At 30.4% G+C, this 23,715-nt stretch overlaps 2 protein-coding genes across 2 annotated transcripts; both read left to right on the top strand.

Annotated features, from left to right (window-relative positions):
* The first annotated feature begins 1,658 nt into the window (after positions 1-1,658).
* Positions 1,659-3,526, top strand: LOC11413305 (F-box protein At2g32560). The gene is made up of 5 exons (XM_003624933.4): positions 1,659-2,193; positions 2,583-2,647; positions 2,782-2,951; positions 3,094-3,168; positions 3,253-3,526. Exons 1-5 carry the CDS (start codon positions 1,744-1,746, stop codon positions 3,447-3,449), a joined length of 957 nt encoding a protein of 318 aa, XP_003624981.1. The 5' UTR covers positions 1,659-1,743; the 3' UTR covers positions 3,450-3,526.
* Positions 3,527-15,991: 12,465 nt separating this feature from the next.
* LOC11418107 (F-box protein At2g26850) lies at positions 15,992-18,712 on the top strand. Its single transcript, XM_003624930.4, has 5 exons — positions 15,992-16,990; positions 17,134-17,213; positions 17,497-17,669; positions 17,969-18,043; positions 18,238-18,712. The coding sequence occupies exons 1-5, from the start codon at positions 16,322-16,324 to the stop codon at positions 18,423-18,425; spliced, it is 1,185 nt and encodes a 394-aa protein (XP_003624978.2). The 5' UTR covers positions 15,992-16,321; the 3' UTR covers positions 18,426-18,712.
* The last annotated feature ends 5,003 nt before the right edge of the window (positions 18,713-23,715 follow it).

Raw genomic sequence — 23,715 nt, 5'->3', positions numbered from 1 at the left:
CGGGCATGTAGTTTCATCACATATTGTGAAAGTAGGAATAGTAATGGCTTTAAAACGATAAATATTGTATTTCACACGGGTTTGTGTTATGTATTACGTAAACTGCTTAGTGTTGGCGACTGCGAAAGTAATAGGAATAGTAATTAGGGTATTCTGTTTGTAAACGTATTAAATAAGTGTAGAAAATATTGTCAAAAAAAAAGGTAACAGGGTAGGAATGAAATAAAGGCATGAAATTGGTTAAAAAAAAAGTGTACAAAATATTCTCAAAAAAAAAATGCATGAAATTAGTGCGATGAATTTTTCTAGTATTGTGTAGAAAATATTGTCAAAAAAAAAAGGCAAGAGGATATAAATGAAATTGGAGCGATGCGCATTTGTTTAGTATTAAAATAAGTGTACAAAATATTTCCTTAAAAAAGAAAGTGTATATGCTCATAGTTTCTAGAATAAATGTGCATCATCAAATAAGTGTAGAAAATATTTCCTTCAGGAAAAAAAAAAGGGGGGCAAGAGGATAGGAATGAAATTGGTGCGATGCATTTTTTTAGACGGAATTTGTTAGGTTAAATAATTGCAAACCTAATAAAGCAAATGAACGACAAAAAATTAAGTTAAATTGTTGCAAACCTAACAACATTAATAAATAAGGATGACTTTTATTTCCAACCGTCCGAATTAATTAAAAATGATCATTAATTGATTAATAAAAATGTCTCTTAGGGATAATTTGGTGCGGCGAAATGTGCTTTCTCACAATGACGCGGCGTGTGTGGCTGGTTGTGGTCGTAGTGAATCAACAACACATCTGTTCTTGAATTGCGATGTTTTTGGGTCTTTATGGTCTTATGTTAGTCTTTGGTTGGGTATCCCCTTGGTTACACCGGGCGATCTTCATCAACACTTTATTCAATTTATTAACATGTCAGGTTTGCCTAGATCCACAGAGCTGTTTTTTAAAGTCATTTGGTTTACCTCTGTGTGGATTATTTGGAAGGAAAGGAATGATCGCGTATTCAATAATAAGGCATCTATTCCCTCAGTTCTCATCGAAAAAGTTAAACTGACATCTTTTATGTGGTTGCAGTCGAATCAGGCATCATTTATTTACAGCTATCATGATTGGTGGAATAACCCGCTCCTGTGTATGGGCGTCCACTTGTAATTGTTATTTTTCTTCACTTTTGTTCACTAGGTTGTGTTGTGCTATATTTAGCACTTATTTTGTCCATAACTTTACGTGATTCCCTATTGCACGCCTTGTGCGGGGTAACTCACCGTTGTTAATATATATCATTTTTGTTTGTTAAAAAAAAATAAAAATGTCTCTTTTCCTATTTTTCTATTAAAAAAAGCATTCCAAATGCTGTATATGATGGTTGCTCAGTTTCCTTAGCTTTATTGTTGGCATACCATTCCTTGTTCTTAACTTAAGCGACTATTTACTAAATAAACAATAAGAAACAAACAAACGTAACGGTATGTTCAAGGTAGATCCCATTTCCATGCCTTTCCACCGGTTTTGAAAATTGTTTATTTCATTTTCTGTTGAATATTTATTTTAATAGACACAAAAAATGTCTATTACTTAATCATGAAGGATCCCAACAAATTTCATATATATATATATATATGCTTATGCTTTGAAAGGTACCTTTTTACCCTATAATAATTTTGGCTGTGTGGTGAAAGCTGCAAGATCATTTCAAACTCTATTTATCATAAAGGTTTCAATTAACCATAATGACACAAGAGAAGAATTTGATACAAGAGGATCGTAAGGTTTCTCTCTTAGATTTACCTGAGTGGGCTTTAGACTGCATTCTTGAGTACCTTTCACCATTAGATTTATGCAAGGTAGCACAAGTGTGTTCTTGTTTGAGGAATAGAAGCAAAAATGATTATTTATGGGAGAAACAAGTCAATCAAAGATGGGGTGAGTTGCTTGGTGATATAGCTTACCATGAGTGGCAATGGCATACAGCAAAAATGGTCAATGAAGAAATTTTATTGTTACATCAAAATCAGAGTGGATCATGTGGTACTTTTACTGGTGTTTGGCCATCTTTACACCTTCATTCTTATTTGGAAAATTTTAGAGACATGATTAGTTTGCTTAGAAATTGTCCAAAAATGAGTTTGTTTATCGCCCTTGAGACTGGTCAATTCTGGTTTCCTGCTCAAGTTTATAAGGTAAGATCAATCAAATTTTAATACCTATTATTTAATTTTGCTAAGGTATATAGGAGTCATGATATACATATTGCATTAACATTATACGTTTAACAATTTGTAAGGGGATATAAGGTTGGTTTGGTCTGGTGGATGACATGGATGATTCAAGAATAGAAATGCTAAGAAAATCGACCGTTTGATTCTCACTTTTTTTTGTGGTGACCAGGGTTCGAACTTCAAATTTTGTATATATCATGTATTATCTCTACCAACTGAGTTACGCTCGCGAGGACGTTTGATTTCCACTTTTAACGTGATGCTAACAATTACTAACAATACTATTAACTTCGGATGTCTAGAAGAAAAAAACATTTGACAATAATTTTTATGCATAACGTTGTTTGCAGAAAGCATTAAGTTGTTATGATGCCCTAATTAGCTATGACTCAAGAAATGACACCTTCAAAGCAAGGTACAATTTAGTCAATCATTATAAATAACTAATGTGTTTATTCTCTAATTATGCTTTGATAACACATACAATAACTACGTATTGTTGTACTTCAATATTATATATAATAAATATATGTGATCTCTATTTTACAGGAGTCCAAGTAATGGTTGGAGAATTAGAGGAGATGTTGAGTGGGATATGTTGAGAATACCACCACCTCAGACTTTTTTATCTGACTATTATAAACCTAATTATATCAATAATTTGAAACCGGGAGATTATGTTGAGGTTCAGAAGAGAAGGCGCAAAGAATATCCTTATGGTAACTAACAAATTAAATTCTTAATGTATCTTATCTTATAATTCAAATATAAAGGTGTACCTTTTAATTTTTAAATTCATATTCTCTTATTTATAATTGTATATTTGTATATCATTTATTTTATTGTGAATGAGCTATATAGATTGGTGGTTTGCTATAATTGGTCATTTGGAGTCATGTGATGAAGATATGAATCATTGCCATTGTCAATATAGTGGTAAGATTCACCATATAAATTCTTAACTTTGTTAACAACAAATTATTGTGGTTTAATTTTAAAAAAAAAACAAATTGTTGACAGAAACATTAGTAGTGGAGCTTATCCTATATGCCCTCGGGAGTCGATGGAGAAGATCGATGTTGCACAGAAATTTGTATGAAGAACAAGGTTCAAGGATTTGTTGGTTTGGTGGAATTAGAAAACTTAATGAGGAAGAGATTGAAAAGTGGAACAACATCTTGTTATCTAGACAAGATCCTCCACAATATTGGATGTAACGGTTTGAAAATGTATCTGGTATAAAGGGGTGAGACTCATATAGATTCTATAAATAAATAATTGGGTTTTAGAGAGAGTGTTAAAACGTGGGTGATTGTAACACTCCCTTTACAAATTTGGTCTCTTAATTTATTTTGTGATTTTACTTTGATTCCATAATTATTTTATGTAGTTATGATCTCTTAACTTTACTTTTTAGGCTTAATTGCACTTTTGGACCCCTATCTTTTCAAAAGTTGCGGTTATGGACCCCTAACTAATTTAAATACAAAACATCCCCCTATGTTTTGATTATTTGGCAGTTTTGGCCCCCCAAGGCAAAATAAAAATAAAAAAATTGACATGTGGCACCTCACTTAGGGTGCCACGTCAGCGTTGACCGAGTCAACACTGGACTGGAGTTCAAAACTGCCAAAGAATCAAAACATAGGGGGCTGTTTTGTATTTAAATTAGTTAGGGGTCCATAACCGCAACTTTTGAAAAGATAGGGATCCAAAAGTGCAATTAAGCCTACTTTTTATTAGTTATGTTAGTCATTTCCATTAGTGCTTAGAAGAAACAAATATTAAGTACAACCTAGCATATTGGTGTCAATTAACCTAAAATCATGTTGAGAATCACGGCAAAGGCGGAAGCTTGAGATATTAGTTTTAGAATTTTCACGACGAAAGGTGCATCGGGACGCGGTATTAGGTTTCCATGCGCGTTTCCAAACACACGCTATGTGTCAAATAGGGTTGGTAAATAGGATTTATGATCCATCAATATAAAAATGTTGTCCAACTTTGGGTTTTCTAAAGAAACTAACATCTCATTCTTCTTCTAAAAGTTAGGTAGTTTATCTCCATTATAAATAAACTAACATGATGAGAAAGTGGCAGTATCTTTATAAATAAAAGTATCTATTAAATGGAGAGATCCTAACTCAATTTAGAGATGAGATTTTTTGTATTGAAATTCTTAAAATGAGTTTAATCCGAATTTTCACTATTCAATCCACCTTTTTTTTTTCAAAGAATACATAGTTGTCCACTTTTTTTTTTTTTTGAAGAAATATAGTTGTCCATTTGAAAGTCGGTCTAATTGTGAAAAAAATTATGTCCTGCTGTCGACTCAAGGATTAATTTCAATTAATGTTGATTTTTAATTTTGATAAAAATCTATTAGAAACAACAAATAAATGTTTAGTTTTAGGTTTCTCCAAGGTAAAAAGTTTAGTACTTCAGTACATACAGAGTCATTCAAATGATAGATACTTTGACGATCAAAACTCATATCAACTAAATTGTAGATTTTTGTGTCAAATAATCTATTGTCAACAACGTCTTATTTTTGTGTCAAATAATCTATTGTCAACAACGCATTTTTCAAAAAAAAAAAAAAACAACGTCATTTACAATGTAAGAGGGACAAAAGAAAACAGATATCCATGAAGATTTGAATATAGAACGATTTAAAAATGGGTTCGCTTAACTCAACTGGTAAAATAACAAAATTGTTAGACGGAACATCGTGATCGGGGAACGATGCTTGTGTGCGTGAGTTTCAATATTTATTTATCATTTTTTTAAGGAAATATTTATTTATTATTTTGTCTATCTATCTAAAAAAACATTGCAAGGTATTGTTTTGAAAGGTAAATTATATGTGAACACAATGGTACCCATATAGTTTAGTTGGGTATATACTGTTCGTCCAATCATTCCATGTCATATCATATTTTTATATTAATTTATTTTAAAATAAATTTAAATGTTAAATAAATTTTACCTACATGATAACAGTATTCAACCAAACTCCAAAGTAACTAAAAATTTACCAAAATAATATTCAATGATAACAAATATAAGTGCTTTTTACCAGAAGTGTAATGAATCGATTTGGTTTAATTTTTGAAAGAAATAAAAAAAATCAATCAACTAGAGTGAGCTCCCTATTACATTGTCTCACTCTACTCTTTATACTAGTTCAAAGTGTTACATAGTTTTAGATCTCATTCAAAAAGCTACTTCAATGATGCACAAATAAATTTATGCATTCAACTACTCGAAGCTTGAGCAATGTGAGTCTCAAATACAATTTTACTACGCACCTTTAAGTCTAGTATAGATTTTTGATTAAATTTCCACTTTGCAATCTTTCATGCAGCTCTAATACCATATTAAATGAGTTTGAATTTCATCTCAAAAACTAACTCAAAGAATGAGTGTCCAAACACATTTATAAACTCAATTGTTCTAGAAGTATACAATTTAGAACTTTAAGACAACAACTTTAATAAACTAATGGTTAAATATATTTTTCGTCCCTTCAAAATACTCAACATTTATTGCTCTATTTTTTTTTTTTGACAATATTTATTGCTCTATTTGACAAGATATTTTTTGAGCTTAAAGTTGATAGTTTGTAACTTATAAGTTTTTTTGAAGAAGATAAACTAATCCTCTCAAATTGGCATTAAAGAGAATCGAACCTGAAATCTTGAGGATGAGCATACACCCAGATCCCAAGTCAATACCACTAGGCCAACCCAAATGGGTTTGTAACTTATAAGTTCAAATGATCAAAATAGATTTGGATGGTAATAATCTTTTTCTTGCAAGTTTATAGTTTTTTATGAGCGTTTTTTATAAGCTATTTCAATAAATCTTATAATATACCTCATTATTTTTTATCTTAATTTTACTATATGTTATTTTAAATAAAGAATTGTGAAAAGAATCCAACTCGAGGGGCTGAACAAACAACATCGTATCACCCCCTCCCCTCCATACTACCGCCCCTCCATCGTCCACCACCACTACTCCTACTCACCTCCTTCAAATCTAAACCCACCCTCCACTACGTAGCTAGACAACGCTGGTGGTGCGCACCATCGAACAAATAAATTGACGAGCACTTAAGATAATATTAGAGTGTCACTAACACTTATCTACAAACTAATTTATCATGTTACACAGGTAGCTCGAGAGCAAAGTAGACCAGTACTGAGTACAAACTTTATCAGGCCAAGTTATAAAGCTCAATTATAACATAGACTTAAATTTTAGAGCTCAAATCTTACGTTTTATTTACATTTTTGGGCCGGTCAATCTAGCCTATTTACGAGCTCTAAAGTAAGAGAAAAATTATTTTGACAACTAAATTGTTATCTGACGCCATATACTGATATGATTATCAATTTGATAATAATTTTTTTGTCAATATAATCAAATTAACATTTACTTCATGGACGGCCCTAGACATAGGCCGGGAGTGTGATGGCCTAGAGCCCTTGCTGGTAGGGGCCCTAAAAAAAATTACAATGGGGGTGTATATAGAATTATTTGGTTTTTCGGGGGTGTGTATAGATAAGTTTACTGAAAGGCCCAAACTTGTTGAAAGGCTGTGCTGAAGACTGTTAATGTTTATGGCCCTTTTGTCTCAATTTGTTATATGTACTTCCTTATATACAAAGATTTCTATATACACTCTCCCTATAAAATTTTTAGTTTTTCTTAATAATGTGCCAAAAAAATTATTATCCAATACATTTGTGATATTTTTTTGGGCCCTTTTTGTTTCTAATAATTTCCTCACTAATATTAAATATATTGGTCATATTTATTATCCAATAAATTGAGAATTTTATAACAAAACAAATTATATTTTAGTTGAAAATAAGCCTACTAAAAAAATTAATCTGAATGTTGTCTTTCAAAGGTTCCAAAAAATTAAACTATATCATTATGCTAAATTATGTGAGACGAATTTAGGATCATGTGGCCCACTCTTCTTGTTTTGTTTTTTTGTTCTTTTTGGTAGTAAAAAGCTGAGGAAAAACAAAAAGAATACCTGATAAAGTTAGAGCTAAAAAAACTCTAGGAACGATCCTGATTTACTTTATGTGTGTGTTTTTATATTGTTGTATCAAAATTTATTTTATTCTAATTATTCAAAGGTCACTCTTCCTAAATTAAAGACTGACTAAGAAAACAGAAAACCATGATAGAAGATCAATAACGCAGCATCATCATCAAATAAATGAAGGAGGCGCAGCCACAAAAACGGTTAATCCAGAAACTAATTAGCATCCCACCATCGACTTAAACTTTCAATCAATGTAACACTCGTGCAAAGACTATGGTTAACATCATTTCATTTTTTTATGACAACAACTTTGACAAATCATTTTGTGTTGTAAATGCGTTGAACTAACTCAACTAAATTGGTTGCACTACTTAGAAAATGGAACGTCACTTTACTGCTATTGTGGTTGATTTCTTCTTGTCCACGTCTTCTATTGTTAGTCCACACAACCTTCAAATTTTGATTTCCTATTCCACACCAAGTCGTAGTCTCTCTCGACACTGTTGTAATGGAAAAAAGACAATACTCTATCCCGAAATTAATGCAAGACTATTTTTGAACTTTTAGAACAGTGATATTAAATGTGCATTAAATAACTAATTTTAACTTACTAATTGTCAACCAAAAAAAACAAGGGAAATGGTAACCAGTTTCCCAAGACACTGGTTAGGGAAGCTGATATAGTAATACTCCCTCAGTTTTAAAATATATGTCAAAGTCAATCACTTTACATATGTCAATGTATAATTTTGACTGTTAATATTTTTAATTATCTAAAGTAAAAAATTATAAAAATTTTATATTTTGAAAATATTTGTCGAGACAAATCAAACAACATCTTACATGCTAATATTTATATTTATACATTAGTTAAAAGTATGGTCAAAGTAAGTCAAGTGAATAGTGCATATTGCAAAAATTGAACAGGTATTTTAAAACGGAGGGAGTATAACATTAGATTTTTTTTTTTTTTTGAGAGAATAACATTGGATTTTGTGTAGTTAACTTTTCAAAAATCTAAAAAAAGTATTACTCATTATACACCAAACAAGCATTTTTTTTTTAGAGGATTGCTTGCCACATCATGCTAACAAATGTCCTTGTTAAGGATTCAAAAAAGGAAATAATTTATAAATTTTATGTAGAAAAATTTCCTTTTTGAAGTTTCAATGTATTGAATACACAAATTGTGAGAAAAGTTTCTTCTTTTGACTCATAAACAAGTGTTTTTGTTAGCATTTCCCATGTTTTTATAAATCTCACTTAATTTAGTGTATTTTATTTAAGGGAAATGTTAACGAGTGTCCCCGGACACTTTTTAAGGTCTTTAAATTGTAATTTTTTATAACAATATTTTTTCTTTTGAAATCCTTAAAGAATGTCCTGGAGATACTCGTTAACAATATCCTTAACAAGACATGTGTAAATTTGAATCAATTGGAAATTCATATCAACTTCTAACTAATGATTTAGTGTAGTATATTAAAAGGAGAGTGGTACGGCATAAAGCCTTTTTTTCTTGTGCTGCACTTTGTTCAACACTAGTGTAACGCCCCGTGTCAAGCACGGGATACATTTTATTTAAATTTTTTTAATATGATTTAAATTTTAACAGATTCTTTAAATATTATTGTTTTTGTTTCTTTTCAATCATAATTTTGGCGTTATGTGGTATTTTATCTTTGTATTTAAAATTGAACAATAAATAATCATTTATTGAGATCAAAAAGTTAAATTTTTAGATGACTATTTTTGTGAGAGTGATAAAATAATCAACAAAAGTACAATTAAATCCAAAAGATAAAAACACTATAAATAATTAATATATTTCTAAAAAATTAACTAATTAGTAAGAGTTTGTATAAGTTTTGGTTTGTCAGTCATTCAATATATCAAATGGATATGATTACTATGTTTTAATTTTTCACTCTTAATAAAAATATTAATTTTTTACTTAATCACAATGATCTCTATGATCGCAATTATAAATAAAAAAAACCTAAATTCAAAATTTTAGTTACATCTATTATTTTTATTGGTTTCATAAATAATATTCATTGACATTATTTTTTTAATTTATCAAAATAAGCACATTTTTGAATAAAATTTACCTCATAAATATATGTATATTTTGTATTTCATTAAAAAAAATGAATTTTTATGTTAAATTTTGAATATAAAAAAAGCATTAACAAATCATGTTTGGTTTTATATTTGTGAACAAAAAATAAGTTTAAAACACAAAAACAATATTTTTAAAATAATAGGTTATCGCTAATTATTCACACTTAGGGAAACTTAATTTTTGTATTTACTTTAGAATTTGTGTAAAGTTTAAGACATAAGTAAATTGAAAATATGGAAACTGATTTTTTTTTTATTGAAGTGTCAATACATGCAACAAAAACGATTTGTTCAATTGAAAATTGAAATTCCTAAGACAATAAAAGAGGTGCCCTGCATCACCATACAAAAAAACATTATACCAAAAGGTGTGCAAACTTTACCAAAATAGACCTGTAATAATAAAAAAAAACCTTATTAACATTCTTCAACTCCTCAATAGTGGTCCTAGGAGTAAGTAAGAGAAACTACTCATTTACAGGTATGCGAGATGAATTTGGTAACTGGATCAATCCCGATATAGGAGAATTTGTATTGCACTAAGAAAGCTATAATAAAAAGTATCAATCAATAATATTATAACTTAAGAAAAAAAAATGTTATAATATTATTGATTGATACAAAAGTATATGAATCAAGTATACTTTAGTTATAATATTCAATCCCGATGTAGGAGAATAGTAATTTGGTTTTCCTACCATTAAGATTCAAAAGTATATGAATCAAGTATATATATTCGTATAAACAAACAATCACAATTGCTAGTCATAAATTATTACCTTGAAACAATTTAACTTTTGTCAACATAATGGCTACAACAACATTTTGAGATTCACCGGAAGATAGGAAAGAGTTCAGCTCTTCAACATACTCTCCAAAAAGAGTACATTTAAAACGGTACGTACCTATTTAAAATTGTCAAAGATTATACAAATATTAATAAAAATATTATAATACACCGTCTTGAAAAATTACAATTACAAAAAAAAAAAAAAAAATCAAACCTACCCATTTGAATCCAATTCAATGACATTCATTTTAGTTTTTACACCATCTCTTTCGTACTCTTTTTCAACTCCAACTCCAATCATGACTCCAATTACATCTGCATATATAACACACATTAAAATATCGATCAAATTACTATTTATTATTAAAAGAATATAACGTACAATTGAATCATATTAAACAAAACATTTTATTAATTCAATATATAAATTATTGTGTTATTTTTGTAAGCAAAAATAATATTTAAAATAATCTACATGAAGAAAATTATAGTCACTTACCAACTAAGTAGTTGTTGTCGTAAGATTCATTGAAAACATTAGGTGCAGGTGTAAACGAATACACGTTTGTTGGGACCAAAACAGTTTTAGATAGTTTGACTTTTGTGTTGATTGTGAAATTCAGTTTGTATTCGTTGCGTGATGGTCGATACGAACCAATGTTGCTAGCAACATTAAATGAGGAAATCGTGAACACCATTCCCTCTTGGAGTTGATTCTTGAACTTGTAGATCAATGTTCTTCGTATAGACGCACCAATTCGATCACCCTAGATAAAAAAGATGAGAACACTATACTTTAAAAAAAAAAATACTAAAAAAACAAAAAAGAAAAACGATATGAAAAAGGTACCTTTCGATCAATTAGAACCAACTCCATGGAAAATGGTAGTTTTTTATTTTTGTAGTTTTGACCAAACCAAGCACGAACAACCCTCACAACCAATGTCCACGATTGTTTTCTTGGCGAAACATTAGAGATGAAGTTGTGTTTCGTTGACATTTTCCTTTGCAATAGAAAAATTACAGAAATAGTTTAGAATATAGATATCAGAGCACCAAAGAACAGAAAACGAAGAACTATATTTTGTGATTGTTGTGTACTCATACCCAAAATCTCTACTATTTAGATAGAAAAATAGTACCATAACGGTTAATATAAATTAATTATCAATTTGATCGTTCTAAAATTAATATTATCAACATCTTTAATATTATAAAACGTGCATTAAACAATTAAATTATATTTCATGTAACGTACAAAAAATTAACTTCATAACATTTGAAATTTAATTTAATATTTAATAATATCTTATAAATAATTATGTAATATAGTTTTGTAACAAACAAATTAATTATATAACCTTAAAAACTAATTAATACAATTAATTTTTTAATTAGTAGGTTAATGCCTTAGTGTAACGTCCCAAAATTCAAAATATAATTTATTCAATTTATTTATTATAATTTTGTAACAACCAAATTTTGAATGTTACATATAAATGTTAATTGAATACTAATTAGATTAATAATTATTTGATTTGTAACGTTCAAATTTTTATTGTAAAATATAAATTTTAATCGAAACAGTAATTATATTAATCATTATCTGATTGTAACCAACTATTTACTTTATGTACAATTTAATGTTAAATAAAAAACGGTTTTTAATAATAATTAAAATTATTAAGCTTGTATTAAAAATTAGGAGGAATTTTAGGAACATATGCCAAGTAGGCTTTTGATGAGGTGGACATCCTTAGAGGAAAGGAATTTGAAATAGGCTATTTCTAAGAACTCTAAATTGTTAGTATAAAGATTAGTGAAAATGATAGCTAGATTCATTTTGGTAAATTAAATAAGTATATCATGATGCCAACAATGAAATGATTCAAGTGGTAAAGAGTTTGGGTCCCTTAATCATGTGATCAGAATTTTAATTCCCATTTCATGCGTCTAATAAAATTCAATTGAAAGAGAATAACCTATTTTGTATGTCTCATAGGCTCTTCAATGGAGATTAATCATTGTTAAGCAGTATTGAATACTTCGTTTCAATATCATGGTAAAAACAAAAGTATATTATGATTTAATAATAATTGTATTTAAAATAGCGTATGTCTATGTGTAAGACAAGGATATAATAACTCCGTTTCGGTGATAACTCTTTAAGAATTTTAAATGATAATTTGAAAATTAAAATATTTAAATTTTTAATGAATAATTTTCTACTCATAAGTGTTGTTAGCAAAACCTTTTCGTAAACAAATGGAAAGCGATTTAGGCGTAGAATTGTTAATGAAGTGAAAAACAAAGCTCAGTGACATTGGAATTATCACATGTAAAAAAACAAAGCAAGGGAACAAGAGGCCCTCAAGTCATTTTCGCGGCCATAGCAATAAATATGAGTTGATTTCAAGTAGAGTATCTATATTGATAAATTCAAGGACGGATGCCAATAAACATTGGTTTAGTTGTACTTTTCCCATCATTTTTAATTGTCACTTTTTGACATTTTACACAAACAAATACAATCAATAAATATTACTACTTTTGATACAATACTTCATATTTTTACTATAATAACTTTATTTATTTAATATCTCATTTTATATATTTTTCTCTCCACAATAAATAACTAAGGGTAATATTGGTAAAACAATATTTAATGTTGCAATGAACTTTGAAAGTGACAGTTAAATTGAAACAAAATTTTTCTCCAAAAGTGACACTTAAAAAGGAACGGAGGGAGTATATATACCTCCTCCTTTTAGAACATTACGGATGATTTCAAGTCGAGTGCTATATTGATACTCCATCTTTCTCAAATTATAAATCGATTTATGAAGAGAGAAACATTGACCTAAATTATAATTCGTTTTATAATATCAATAAAATATTAATTTTTTTATATTATATTTTTAACTATATTTTACTCTTTTTTTTTCAATTCTTTAATTTATTTTTCTCATATTTCCTTTAATGAGCTCATAGTCTCGTTGATGTGGCTGTGATTAGCTGACTTGGCTAATGTTGACTGGAAAAAGAGGATGATGTCTCAGACTTTATGACACAAATGGACAAATTTGCCCTTAATGAAACCAATCTTTGCAAAAATGACAAAAATACCATCTTCTTCCCTACCATTCTTCATCCACTTTCATTCAGAGAAGTCTCCATCCAATCCCTTCATATTCATCATACTTCCACTTTCGTTCAGATAAGTTTGCATCCAACAGCTTCATATTCATCATACTTCCACTTCCATGTTTCATCAACCCAAAAATCCAGAATTTTCAGAAATCAAATCTCAATTATTTCAATTCGAATTTAATAATTATTTTCAGAAATCAAAAAATCAAATCCAATTCTTTTTAATTCCAAAATTCAGATTTTTCAGAAATCAAGACCCAAATATTTTCATAATTTCAAGCGAATTCGAAGAACACAAATTTGAATTCTGGATTGGAAATGTGGTTGTTCGATTTTGTTGAACACAATTTCAATGAAGTACTAATTCAATGAACACATGTTATGAATTTGAAAAACACAAGTTCGTCGAAGGGCTGATGTTTGATTTCGATTTTGGGGTTGTTTGATTCGTTTCAAATTTTGGGTTTGATCTTTTCATGGAAGAGAAACCAAATTATGGATTTCGGGTTGGGGTTGATCGGCACAAAAAAAGGGTTAATGAGTTCAATCAATTTTTGGGTTTTAATCAACTGAACGATGACGATGCGAAAATAGAAGGTTGATGATCGAGGTGAAGCAGAGTGAGACCGTTTGCTTGTGTTTGTCAATTGTGAGACGGTGGAGGGTCGATAGGAATGGTGATTGAAGATGAAGATGAAGGGAGGAGAGTATGAAGAAAAACATTAAGGATTGGGTTTTTTAAGAAGATATTGGCAATTTTGTCATTTCGCGCACTTGCCTGAAACCTCAGGGGCATTTTCGTTAGTCTTTCCTTTATTTTTGTGACTCAACAACTGACTTACCTAATCAGCTGTGAGAAGTCAGCAAATTAGTCACGTGGCACAAATTAAATAGGCTCGGGAACAAAAAATGAAGTGATTACTATTTGCAAGACAAAATTGAAAGAATTATCAAATTTAAGAAATAAAACTCAAGTAATTCATATTTGTAAGGACAAAATATATAAATAAACCTTAATTTTATAGAAAATACTAACTAATGCCTCTAGCCACTATTTAAGAAAAGAAATTCAGTATAATATAAATATTTTAAAACTTGTGTGTAATCAAAATTTTGAAAGTCTAAAAAATGGTGTTTTTAAGTAAATATTTTGAATCTAATTAACATGACCCAATTTACACAAGCGAAACGAGATTTTAAAAAAGAAAAAAACAATATTTTGACTACTAGGGGACCAACTCAACTAAAAAAAAAAGTTATGAAACAATAAATTGAAGACACAAGTTTGGTTGTTGAGTAGGGACTGATTGTGAATCCCATAATAATATCCCTTGTCTGCTGCATCATTTAGATGGAAGCAGCAATGCAAGAGTTTGGTAAGTTAGGCAAAGTAAACAGGTGAACTAATTAATGTGACAAATCACATTGTCACACACCAGCCTGTTCAATAATTCTTTTATTAAATCCTTCAAAACACATCATTCATTTTCAGATAACAGTCCCTTTCTTTTCTTCTTTACACAACCACACCATGAAGGTACACGTAAGAGAAGTTATGGTAAAGTAGACCTTAATTCACACACCAATGTTTTTTTCTCATTAAATTAAAATTGTTTTCCTAAGCCTTTCCAATTTTTTTATGAGTGTTTTAATGCATTTGTTCTATTATTGACATTGTTGCGTATCTTTACCCACGTGGATTATTTATCTTTATCCACGTGGATTATGTTTCCTTGCATCTCCTAGCAAGATTTGAGCTTCTTACTCATAAAAAAACACGTTACTATTAAATAAATAAAGGAAAGGATGATGATACGGTTCTATTTTTTTTTTTTGGATGATATGGTTCTCGTTAAAGGGTGGACTAGTGTTCCCGTGAGTTTAGATCAGTCGATAACAATGCATAATATATGTAAGATATGTGATTCGAACTCCTGACAAAAAAAAAAAAAAAGATGGACTAGTATTCACCAAATTGATTTGCAATCCATCTATCAAAAAATATTAGTAACTAATGCGTATAAAGATACTAACCTATTTGGATTGACCTAATGATGTTGGTTTGAAATTTTGGAGCATGTTCTCCTCAAAATCTTAAATTTGATTCTTCTCGATTATAATTTTGGTGAGTTAGTTTGACTTCCTCTTAATGCCCCACAAGACTATCTTTTTTTTTTGGTTACAAAAATTTTAGGGTGAGGGGATGGTGCCCCAGTCCAAGGCAGGGAAGACCTTCGGGCTCAAAGAGCACTTACAAAGGTAATTACATTTACCTCCCTCCAAAGGCACTAGTGGGGCTCGAACCCGGGTTCTCTCGGATTCAAGACCTGTCTTTTTACCACTAGACCAAGCCTTTGGAGTTCCACAAGACTATCTTTGAAAAAGTAAATATATTTTTTTTTTAAAGGAGAAATTATTATTTATTAAAATTGCATTAATGAATACTTTTGAACTATTTCCAATAAGGTTTGAACTCTGATTGAAATTACAAAATCTTTGCCCATACCATCTTGTACAATTGAGGGAACATGTGGCAATCTCCAAAATTAAACAAATGATTTTATTTGTTTTTGAATTTTTATCTACCATATCTCTTTTAGATGTCATAATCAATATAATAATCCAACCAAATATATAATGCTTTGCATCCTCCTCCCTTCTCATTCCAATATTCTTCCATCATCAACCACATAACAGCTGCCTTCCACTAACCATACACACATTTCTTCTCTTGGTTGTTTTGTGTTAAATCACTATATATGATGATGCTTAAAACATTTTTTTAAGGATCATACTTTGATGATGTTTGTTTTGTAAGCTTGTCGGTTGTGTAGTCTACATAAGTCCTTCTCAAGACAAAAACCATAGGTTTTGCCAAACCACTAGTCTCATCTTCCATTGGTGGATCTTGTTTCCTCTCTAATAACACTTTTGATATATAATCCTCTCCGATCACAATGTTTTACATCCTTATATCTTTTGTCTCCTTTGTTATGATCCTTTCAAAATCCTTTATAAATAAACCACTCTCATCAAATGTGAAAAAACTTGTGTCAAATGGTTTTTGTGGAAAGCTTTTAAGTTTCCTAGCTTCTAGGCTCAAAACAAGAACTATTTTTCTACCTTTTAGTTTTTTTCAATTTTCTCTTGGCATGCAATTACAAAACAAAAGTTGTTTGGTGTCCAAAGTTGAGTATAGAGAAGAAGAGGAAGAGAAAGCTTCTCTCTTGGATTTGCATGATTTACCATTGGATTGTATTCTTGAAAAACTTTCACCTAGTGAATTATGCAATGTGGCTCAAGTGTGTAAATCTCTTAGGGAAAAATGTAGAAGTGATTATTTATGGGAGAAACATATGAAGATGAAATGGGGCAAAATTTTAGGTGATTCTGCTTATAGACAATGGAAATGTTATGTAGCTTCCAAAAGCATAGAGAAGAATTCAAATCAACACAAAAATCAGAAAACAGTACTTGCTTTCCTTCATGCTTTTCTTCCATTCTTTTGGATTAAATCAAAATCAGAAAAATACATAAAGTCAAGGCCAGATGACTCAATTGCTGCTCTTTATCTTTCTCTTGAGAATGGAAAATTTTGGTTCCCTGCTCAAGTTTATAACCGTGAGGTAATTATTGGTTGCATGCAGATTTTAGTAGTAATTATTTTCATAATTAATCCCTGATTTAAAAATTAGTACTAATTAACATTCTGTCTTGTAATTAAGGGATTTTGTTACTTAATTTTTTGACATTTTAATTACATTTTCAGAATGGTCATGCTGGATTCCTGCTCTCATGTTATGATGCTGAACTTTGCTATGACTCTAGAACAGATACCTTTCAAGCAAGGTATGTGCAACAGTTGACTCCTTCAATATTGTTGAGTTTAGGTGCCAACCAACTTGTCTTTTTAACTGTCCTTTTGGTTTAATTCTGAACCGGACATGTAACACTAATAATAATTTAAGAAAATGAAAATAATTGAATGAACCCCTTGTGTTAGTGGCATGTGCCGGTGTCAGACACTGAAATGCTTTTAAAATTTTAGTGAAGGATTTTTTTTTTTCAATTTTTTTTAAAGGTAGATAAGGTCATTAAACTCTAAATATGAAGTTCATGTTTTCTCTGACAGGTACTCACCTCATGGGAGATGGACAACTGAGGAAAACATAAAATGGGAAAGGCTAAGAGTACCACCTATTGACTCTTCTTCACATGTTCTTCATATCTCTGACTGCTTAGATGACTTAAAGCCTGGAGATCATGTTGAAATTCAGTGGAGAAGAAACAATGAGTTCCCTTATGGTATGTCTCATCCTATAGTTGTTGTGCAATATCTTAAAACTCATGTTTGCTACATGTAACCTCTTCTAAATAGTCGCATAAATGCTTATGTCAGTAGATAAACAAAAGTCGGTCCTAACATACCTAGAATATTAACTTTTTTTTTTTTTGAAGAGGGACCTAGAATATTAACTATTATCAATGTTTGTGATAGATTGGACTAATTTATATATTATATGACTCATTCTTAAACTTTTTGTCATGATATGCTTGATTATCATCATGCACTAATTTAAATTTTTTAAAATATTTTGTTATAGGTTGGTGGTATAGTGTCATTGGTCATTTGGAAACATGTCAAGGTGATGGGAACCATTGCCAATGTCACGATAAAGGTAAGAATATCCACTAGCATACATTTTAATTCTTCTGCTTTTCCCCTTAAATTATGTTTTTCCTTTATTGTATCTTTGTACTAAAGTAAATTAAACAAAGTTTTTCATATCCACTAGCATACATTTTAAGGTTTGTATTAATATTTCTAACCAAAGTTTTAGATTAATTAACTAACAAAAAATGTTGCTGACAGACACAGTTATTTTGGAGTTCACACAATACACAGCTGGCTCAAGATGGAGACAAACAATGATAAACAGAAAAAATCATAGAGAACAAGGAAATGAAATAGAAGGTTTTTATGGGGGAATCAGAAAGTTGCATAGCAAGGAGGAGATTACAAAGTGGAAGAAACTTTGGCCAACAAAAAATGTTGAATAGCATGATTAAATAACTTTAGAACTTTGTAAATAAACTAGTTTACATTCCTAAAATGTGAATGTAAAGGCATAAAGGATTAGTTTTTGTCAAAGAATGATGTCACTCATTCCTAACTATAGGTCTAAATTGGAAAATTTACATTGGATGAATTTTTCAGTTTTAAAGTAACGTGTACCACTACATAAGCATAGTGTATATGTTACTGTTATTTTCTTTTTGTCTACTAGCTTTTGCTAGTTTTTTCTTATGCAAGACAATGCTAAGTGGTGAGGGAAATTGGCTATTCAGTTCACACTTGTGCTTATAAATTAAAGTCATCATCACCTTTTAATCATATAGGACCAAGATGCTTCTGTCTTGTTAGGCTGAACAAACAAAACAATGCTTTGAAAACTTCACCAGAAAAAAACAATGCTTGAAAATATGAATTTGTATCCTCTTATATTAGAATTAATTAACATAAGAGATTATGTTAAAGATCTCACTATTAAAATTTATTGAATCTCACACAAATGAAAGTGATTTTAATACTAAGATCACCAAAATAAATTCCTTATGTTGTATAATAATATGAGATGGTCAAAATCTTAGAAACACTGAAATATGACAATGAAAACACAAGTCACGCAGGTCTAAGACGACCAATTTGAATGCTCTAGAGTGCTAGAACTCGATCTAGTCAAATCTCTATTGTTGAATATAAATCCCAATGAATGGGAGAATAATACTCATGGTCGTTGTTAGATATAATTAAACAGTTGAGATTAGACTAGACCACCTACAGACTATAGAGAATCTGAGTTTCAAGTTTTTGTTAACTATGAACGCTAATCATTGTGCCAATAATGTGCCTCAAAATTTATCTCTTATTGAACATGCAATAATCAATCTTTTAAAATGATTCCACTTGATTCACGAAAATAGATAAATTTGATCTGTTTCAAGTTTAAAATTGCTCAAGAGCGCTCATATAAGATGGTTCGAGTCTCTTCCAACTTAACTAGAGATCCTAAATTCAAATTCATCCTTGAGAATGTAACAACCTACATTCCTCATGAGAGCTTTATCGCTCATTATGGTTCTACACGACATGAAGATTAGCCTCTTCACAAATTAAACCAAAAAGCTTGAAAAAAAAATTAAGAGTTTTAGGGCATATTTTGGGATATGGATCATCTCCTTCACTCTTCTCTCCTTCCCGGTCCTAAACAAAATTAGTATCTTTTGAGTTAATTTTGTATTTTAATATGTCCACCGTTAGATTGATCTAATGGTTAAGATTTGAGGAAGGAGAGAGAAGGAGACAGTTTTAAAGGAGAGGATCCAATTCCCCGGATAAGACACTTGATAGGATAATTGTATGTTTATGTCACATCATGTCTCAATCTAGTATTTCATGAAATAACATATATGATAAGCTAATTTTAAAACTTATTATGGTTAAGATTTGAGGAAGGAGAGAGAAGGAGATGATCCAATTCCCCGGATAAGACACTTAATTGGATAATTGTATGTTTATGTTATATCATGTCTCAATCTAGTATTTCATGAAATAACATATGTGATAAGCTAATTCTAAAACTTATTTTGTGTATGTTTGGGTAAGCTTTTATCAGAATTGATTTTGAGTGAATTGATTTTTTAAAATTGATTCTGGATGAAAGTGGATTGAATGAAAAGTGATTTATGTTTGGATGTTTTTATGTAAAAGTGGATTTATCGATGAATTTAAGGCTAAAGTCAATTGTAGAAACCAAAAACTACAAATTATAGCTTCAAGTAGAATCAATTCTACAAGCAAAATCAATTATGCTAACCATGACCTAAAAGTTGAGGGTGTGACATGAGAATGTTATGTGAAGCAATACGATCAAGTGGAGATGTAAGTCAAGAAAAATTCATCTTCTTGCTTGTGTAATAGTGCTCTCTCAACTATTCTTTAATCCTTTCTTCATGATAAGTCATAATTGTTGTGATTTTTAAGTGTTCATTTCAATAAGATTTTGTGTGTTTAAGTCTCATTTTAGGACTAGTTTACTTCAAATGGTTTGTTTTAATTTCATGATCAAAAATAATGTAAAACCAGTCTTTGAGAAATAGCATGGATGAAGAAGGGAAGAATAAAGAAGAAAAAAATAAAGTTTCAAGCTACTTTTATCGTGCACGGTTGTGCGTCCCATTGCACTGACCGTGCGCCCCTGATGCCTAAATCGTGCCTCACAAGTGCAAGACACACGCACGGACCGTGCGCCTCACCACACGACCGTGCGCTCCTTCATTTCCCAGTTCTAGCCGTTTTTGTTATCAAGCATGGTCGTGTGCTTCATCAGCACGACCGTGCGCGTGTTGCAGTCAGAGTTTCTTATTACAAACTCTTGGTTTCTACCCATTATTGCCATGTAATGATAGTCTAATGTCTTGTCTAAGGTTATAGGCTATAAATAGGGCTCATATCAGACATAGAATTCATCTTGAATCATTGTGTACTTGATATACTTTTGCAATCAAAGTCTTGGCATTTTGTTCGAAGTTCTTATTATATTTTTTGCACTTTTACTTTCTTGTTCTTTATTTTCATTGTTCTTTACATTCTAGCATTTTATATTCAACAATTTACTTTCATGTCTTTATATTTCAAATCTTTTATTTTAGGCTCAAATATGGTTTTGGTCCCTGCAAATATGCCTCGTTTTGGTTTTAGTCCCTGTAAAATGGACTATTTTCAAAATCAAAAGATTTTGCAGGGACTATTTCTCTAATAAATGGGTTCAGCCATCATGTGCCACGTGTGCAAATCATCACAAAAGTGGAGTCAGGGACTAAAACCAAAACGAGACATATTTGCAGGGACCAAAATTATATTTTAGCCTTTATTTTACTTCCTTTGTCTACAATGAACATAAGTGAGTAGACCTTCCAAGTCTTTGGATTGTTGGATGAGTCTAATGACTAAATCCTATCAAACCAAGCCTAAAACTTAGTTTTATTTAAATTCATTTTCTAATCTAATCTCGTCACTTTTAATTCATATTTCAAATATCAATCAATGGATCGAAAGATGAAGATTGATATTGGAACAAATGTGATTAGACAAGACAAAATAAAACTTAATGCGAACACCCCCAAATGAATAGTTTTGTAAAGTCTAGGCCATAAGTTTCGCACTTAAAGGATTTCAATGACAATCAACCATGAGAATAGACTTGGTTGTTATTGAAATACATTCATGTATTCTGAAAGAAAACATGAAATATAAGAGAGAAACTTGTCTTTAGAAAACAGATTTAACATAAGATGAAAATATAGGCTTGAATTGTTAGTGATTTGTTTATTAAGACGAACCAATAATCCCTAGAGAAGAAAATCAGGGCGATAATTATTGTTTCTTTTTGGTAGTCGCCCAGACCTTGCATATTTTATGCATTGTCCCAACCAACTGAGCTAAGCTCACGAGGACGGACGATAATTATTGTTTACTCATATATAGAAAAATGAAAATACATGTTTAAAAATGTTGAGAAAAATACATATTTAATACTCCAATTGCAAAATATGAAGATAAACCTTGGAGAGTTATATATAACACTACTGTACTATACCATTGACCCGTGCTAACGCACGCGTCATACAAAAGAACAAATATAGTGCAAATATGAAAGTAAATACTTTACTTGAATCGAAATAATAGTATAATTCAATTCATAAAATAAATCGGCACAGACGTTTTTATTGTACCATATTAAACAATTTCCATGACATCGACCCTGTTACGGTAACATAACATATAAATTTAATGACATAGTTTATTGAAGAAAAGAAAATCCAACGTCTGTCGACATAAAAATAATGATATGCAATAACAACAATACTACAAAACAAAGTGCTACATATTTGATGTAGACCACATTTGATGTCACATCAGTATCTTGGCCGTCCTCATCATTGATCAATATCTTTAAATCATCCCTTGAAGTAACCCTCGATATTGCGACGTACAATTGTCCATGTGAAAAAACAGGAGAAGTAGATAAACACCAACATTTTTCAAAAACTAACCTTGACTCTTGTTAATAGTCATTGCAAATCATGTTTATATGAAAAGTGTATCAAACCAAACAACCCTTTGTAACATCATATTCAGATAATTTTTTTGGGGAATCTATAAACATGTCACTTATATTGCGACGATAAGAGAGAAGAGATGTTATCGGCGGGAGATGCTAGTTGAAAGTTTTCTGCATATTAGTTCTGTCAATAAGGAAATGCACGGGTGGATCAAAAACGAGATAGTTAATAGTCTTGTGAAACCTATCAGTTAACACCATATCAAATCGTCACACACCAACAAAAATTAGAGTAACCCACGCTCCTAGACCAATCCCATAAAAGTCGCGAATTGCTTTCCATCCCTTTGTTAAAAAAAAAAGTCACCATAAATGCTATTGACCAAGACCTCAAATTGATTGCCTTTTGGATCAGTCAATGTTGCAAAACGTCCAATTCGATCTCCAAAATCACCGCCAAACATTCTTGGCAAGCATACGATACCCTGATGAAAACAACAAAATCATGAGCAAGCAGGCAGATGGTCTTTTTAAATTATTTGTTTATTATAGTTGTTTTAAATTCCGTCATTAAATATTTATCACACTGTCTCAGGCAAGACCTACCATAATTTAAAAAAAAAAACACTTAAGACAAACTCACAAACAGGTTAGAACCAATATTCATGATTAGGAAAATATGTGGCTTATGAACAATGTTGTTGACGGATGTGCCTTTTATATTCAAACAAATCAAGACACCACTAAAAGGTATAGAGATTAAAGACAGCACACAAAAGCGAGAAACAGCCACACACCCTACACTTATTAACATGCAACAAAATCTACAATATTTATTTAAATTAACACCCATGCAGTGCAGATGCACAATGCAAATTCATTTTATAACCAGCAAAACAATATGACAGAAACTCGGTTACTAAAAAACTTGAGAGCGCAATACATTCCAATGAAATATGCAAAATTGTTGGTATTTTCAATGTCCTTGCACAACTATTTTTCATAGGCAGATAACAAAAAACACCACTATTTATTTTGAAATTGATATATAGATTGAAGCAAAAAACAACACTATTTTAAACATTTATATTGTTGACATATAATATAGCAAAAAATATATAGTATAGAATTGATATCTCTGAAATTCCTTTGACAAACAATTAGGGTTCATTCTTTTTTATTAATGTTAGAGAGTGAGTATGCGATTTTGCACCAAAGCAATCAAC

Source organism: Medicago truncatula, chromosome 7, assembly GCF_003473485.1.
Source record: "Medicago truncatula cultivar Jemalong A17 chromosome 7, MtrunA17r5.0-ANR, whole genome shotgun sequence".
NCBI classification, from domain to species: Eukaryota; Viridiplantae; Streptophyta; class Magnoliopsida; order Fabales; family Fabaceae; genus Medicago; species Medicago truncatula.
The sequence above is the reverse complement of the archived record's forward strand: the minus strand, read 5'-3'. Positions and strand labels throughout refer to the sequence as shown.